General features: G+C 36.0%; 1 protein-coding gene across 1 annotated transcript; it reads right to left on the bottom strand.

Moving 5' to 3' along the window:
* Positions 1–3,602: 3,602 nt before the first annotated feature.
* On the bottom strand, positions 3,603–5,030 carry LOC141443014 (mastin-like). The gene is made up of 2 exons (XM_074108232.1): positions 4,894–5,030; positions 3,603–3,942 (listed from the first exon to the last, which is right to left on the bottom strand). The coding sequence occupies exons 1-2, from the start codon at positions 4,939–4,941 to the stop codon at positions 3,766–3,768; spliced, it is 225 nt and encodes a 74-aa protein (XP_073964333.1). The 5' UTR covers positions 4,942–5,030; the 3' UTR covers positions 3,603–3,765.
* Positions 5,031–5,415: the final 385 nt, after the last annotated feature.

Here is a 5,415-nt window from a genome sequence, read left to right as displayed (position 1 = left end):
TGACACATCATTGTGAAACGTTTCGCAATGATCTTTACAATGCACATGCTTGAAAAGTGCCTCGTGACGTGAGTCAACATATCCATAGAAAATTTGTGATTCCTGCACGCATCCACAAGTGTGTAGAAAAGTTATGTATGGATTTTACTTTCCGCACTTGTGAACTTTGTGGGCTTTCAGCCCTCTTGTTCTGAGAGGAGGCCTGTGCCCAGCAGTGGGACGTAATATAGGCTGGGATGGGATGATGGATGACTTGTGCAGTAAAGTAACTTTTTAAATTGCCAATTCTCAAAAAGTTATGTCCAAACTTTTGTTAAAAAAATAAGTCTTAAGAGTCGATAGTTGGGCTTTGAACAAATATGAAAATGTTTGATGTAACCAACTGAATATTTACTGATAAGATAATACGGATTAATTTAAAAAACTCGACATAAAAGAGATCATTCAAATTTTTTTCATGTAATCTCGTATTTTAATTCCGTCTAAAGTTATGAAAAAAAGTAAATAAATTCTTGAGTCCATTTAGGGCCGTGCGACGTCAAGCGAGCGCGCACTCGAAAGTCAACCAATGAGCTACCAGTGCGCGCGCACGACGTAGCACGAACCAATCATAAACATGATCATGTTCATGTTTACCCGTTCGCGCCTGTCATGAAACCCCGCCAAAGTAAGTTCACTCAAAATATTCATGAGTTCAGTTCGGTGAATTAATTTTTGATAAGTAAATAAAATTAAGAGTTCAATTAATGACTTTACATCTGACTTTACGCCGCCTGACGTCCTCCACGACGCACAAATTGTCAGTGACAAACTCCCGCCGAATTAATCAATGCTGAAATACTTGAACTATAATATACATACCTAATTTAATAAACATTGTAAATTGAAAGAATAATCTACCTCTACACACATAGATATTATATCATCTACCGGTATGTCTTATTCTTATTTATTTGTTTTTATCTATTAGAATAAGTGAACCAATTTTGAATTATTTACAGTTCCAAAGCTAAACAAACTCAGATTTACGGTGACTTTTTGTTAATAGCTGGAAGATTAGATACATAATATAAAAAATATACTTGAAGATAATTAACTACTCGTATTACACGGATTTATATTTAGCATTATAGGAGCGTGCAGGAGATAAGGACTAGCCAATATAACTGTGGACAATGTCAAGCAACAAGGGCTAATAATTAATCGTAAAAAATCACCATACTTACTAAAACAAAGTCTCCTTTAGCCATCATAAGTAGCTGTAGCTGTTCTAATCTTCTGGGTCAATGATTGTTATGAAAGTTGGTTTAGTAAAGTGTATGCGTTAACGTTTTTGGTTTGGTGTACATGTCGGTATGTATATCTACTGCCTGCTACGTTAGTATAAGAAGTATAGCAAATAAATTATGTTAGTCACTGCCTCGATTTTGTCGTGCCTCGCTTCGCTCGTGTTTTAAGTTCTCCGCCACTCGTTGGGAATTGCCTACTTTCTGCAATTGTATCCTAAATAACTATTTTTCTAAGCTATTTTCGCACTGCAAATGACGGGAAATAAAAAAAAAACTTCAACCATTCTATCTTATTTACTTAATTTTTGTTAAATCAACTTTATAGATTAATTAAAATATGTTTACATAAACAATTATTGAATACTGAATACTTACATAACGGACCATAAATGAAATTCACAGTTATTATTAAATTTTAATATTTCAACGTTATTTAATTTGGCTGTATTCGAAAAAGTTCCCGGGTCCATTTTAAGGTTGTAATTAGTGAAAAAAAAAGAAACTTCAAAATAGCGGGAATTTGTTTTGCTTTTGCACGGAATTCTTGAAATTTGAAAGAAATAAAAGAGTTAATCACTATTTAAACGACTTTTTATCTGTGAGAATGTGTGACTTTGGTGAATTAAGTGACGCAGAAATGATGACGCCGCGCACCGCCAGAAATAAAACCGGCGGCAATAGAAGTGAGCAGTAATTTGCTACATTTAAAATAGAAAAAATAATTTATTGTCCGTTATGTAAGTATTCATTATTTATTAATTGTTTATGTTTGAGCTTATAGAAAAAGTAATGTATGCAACTGTCCATAATCAGCCATTGAGATAATCGCTTCGCCTCATGTCATAAACTCGCACTCGTGTATTATAATACAGTTGCATAAAATACTATACATACGTACATAGAGAATCAAAGGTAATTAGTTTTTCCAACATGAACCGCGAGGAGGTAATTTTTGAGCCACAGGGACACCCGACGGAGCCCTTAAAAGCAATAGCCGTGTCAGCAGCATAGGAGAAGACGTGTCCGCAGGCCAGATTCAAGCCAGTAAGGTCACTCATGTAAATGAAGAATAGAGAAGGACCGAGAACGCTTCCCTGCGGGACACCGTAAGATACGGTAGCCTCACGATTCTCAACATTACCGTTTCACTTTTTGAGTTCGCCCGTGCAAGTAATCACTCACGAAATCCAGTGCACAGCCCCTCATTCCAATTCGCTCATGCTTACGCACAAAACGACCCCTTGCATATTATTTGGAGAATTTCTAATTACTGAACACTGATCTTTTTTTCTGACAGTTTTGATTTTCTTCTAAAAACGGCGAAGCGCAACACAAAAATTTGAATTTCGAGAGTATTTCAAAAACATTCAAGAATGCATGTTCCGATATTTTTAACTACTTAGGACACTTCAAAATATCTGATATCAACTGTACTATTCAAATTTCAAAGATCAAATGATTAATTCAGTAAATAGGCCGCAATGGGCACGTCATTTTTTTTAAACTATCTACCATCGCCTTCAAGACCATCATTGCCCCAAGAAACTTGGTAAAAAGTATTTTTTTCAAAATAAAATAATTACAAATAAAATATTTAATAACTACAGTATAAAATCGAAGAAAAAAAATTACATGAAAAGAACAATAATAATACAGGGATGTATGGGGTATTGGGGTCCCTTAGTTAGAAAACTAAAACTAAACATGTAACTATATATACGTTCAGTGGAAATGTAAAATGCTTCGACCGTCATAAATAAAAAAAAAAAACTGAAATATACATTTTAGGTCAAGTAATCATTAAGCTTTTGTATTCCAAAGGCAAACTCACGCTAGTATTATATATTTAGAATCTGTTTAAGTATAGCTTACTACAACTCTGACTATCCACAGGTAAACCCAGTCATATAAACAAGCAGACAGTTTACACCTTTGTAATAATGTTAGTTTAAATGAAACTACATAGTTTTATTTATGATCGTTTTATTTTTTCACAGTAAAGAAATAATTTGAGTATTAAAAATACATCCTTTTTTGTTTGCCCCAAGAAATGCATTGACTACACAAAATAAGGATTCACCTTTCTGTCCTCGTAACGAAGAATGCAGTAATCGTGAAATGGCGCTTTCGAGAGCGTGAAAATTAATAAATTACTGCACTGACTATGTATAAATATAAATTCACTTTCGGTTTTTTGGTATGAAAATAGTTCTGAATTTTAAGCAGCACAACATGGGATGTTACTGCACTTTAAACTAGAAAGTGCTAATATGTAACTGCGTTTTGTTAATATCTTTTATTGCGTTCTTCGTTAATATCTTTTATTGCGTTCTTCGTTACCTACGATGGCAATTTTGCCATACATCACGACATACAAATATGGCATTAGGATGTCGTAATTAAAATCCTGGTCACATCACCTCATTTGCGCCACAAAATCCTGGTCACATCGCCTTATTTGCGTACAAAATCCTAGTCACATCACCTTATTGCGCCACACGTTCTCAACGATCCATGGAAGGTAGGCCCTAACGTCGGTATAGATGCCCGGCAGGCCTGAGCCGCAGCCAGGCCCGAACGAGACCACGCCGCGGACGATGTATGTGCAGTGCAGGTCACGGGCCAGTGCCATCAGGGGGCCTCCGCTGTCGCCCTGGAAGCGAAAACGTTAAACATATTGAAATGGTACCCTTTGATTATGATGAAAAACATTATCAACTTATCAACTAACTAACTAACTTATTATTATTACTTGTTTTTCGATATGGTTTCACGGGATACTCGTAAAAGTAACAAATTTGGAGTTTAAATAAAAAATACAAAAAGACTCCAAAAAACCAATCATAATTATCAACTTAGCCTATAACTGGTCTAAATTAAATCGCATAACGTAATGTTCCTAATTGAAATTGGCGTTAGGTTATTTTGCATAATTATTAATCCGCATAATATTAAAAAGCATAACTAAATATGAATAGTTCTGAGCCTAGCCTAACCGAGTCGGTTTTTCCCTGACCCAGCTAATTCACTCGCTTGATAAAATTATGCGAATTCACTCAATGAATAGCTCGACATCTGGAATAACATAATGGTTACTTTTTATCCCGACATTCAGGATCCCCGGATATCCCGTCACGGATCGGGTTTAAAATCTTGAAATCTCAACCGCTGGGCTTAGAGTCATGAGGCAAAGTTGATTTTAGTGCAACGTCAATGAATATCATAATATAATTTTTGTGAATTCCCACGAGAATTTTGTAAAATCTCAGAATTTAGAACTGCTGGATCCAACGGTTTATGTGCGAAGCCACGGCTAAGCACTAGTACAAGGCTGGGCGATAGATTTCCTACTATATGATAGGTACGTAACTACAAAAATTGGTCTCCTGGCCGATCCACGCGTTGGCGGGCAAATTCAAATGCCCTGGCAGGCCAATTTGTGGCCCGCGGGCCTGGGTTTAGCCAGCTTTGCACTAGTAGACATAACTTTGTAGATTTAAAACAGGGTCACGCCGTTTAGTCACCTAGTTAGTTTTCAAAATTGTGTTTTATGTTAGTCTATGTGTGAAATAAATGGTGTTATTATTATTATAAATGTACTCACGCGGCATGAGTCAGCTCTGTCCTCATTTACGGTGCCTGCGCACAGCATGGAGTCTTTTAGAAATACTTTTTTGACATTATCGGGAAAGCGCGACTTGCAGTCCGTCTCATAATCCAACTCTGCGATGTACACCTGCAAAATTGAGCCCACATATCAATAATGTTTTGAACTTTCGTGATTTTTAGGCGTAACATAACTACAACTACAATCGGGACTGTAATGCTAACAACGAGTAGGTAATAATTAAATAATTAATTGAATCAGGCGTTACTTTGCGGAGGTCCTAATCAATGAACTAAAAAAACACATTATTTTAGTTTAGACTATCGCGGTCATTACTAATTTTATGATATTTTCGGGTTTAGGTTCCGCGTACCTCGATTTTAGCGAAGCCGATATTTCGCACAGTTGCATGCGCCATGATCACGAGACGACTAGTCAATTTAATTATAGAACTAAAAATATTTCTTTGGCTCACCCGCGACCTTTATGATAGCTACGTTTATGCAAGATATGCGTGTT

Source organism: Choristoneura fumiferana, chromosome 26 (assembly GCF_025370935.1).
Source record: "Choristoneura fumiferana chromosome 26, NRCan_CFum_1, whole genome shotgun sequence".
Lineage (NCBI taxonomy): Eukaryota > Metazoa > Arthropoda > Insecta > Lepidoptera > Tortricidae > Choristoneura > Choristoneura fumiferana.
Note: the sequence above shows the minus strand (reverse complement) of the source record. Positions and strands in the feature narration are given on the sequence as shown.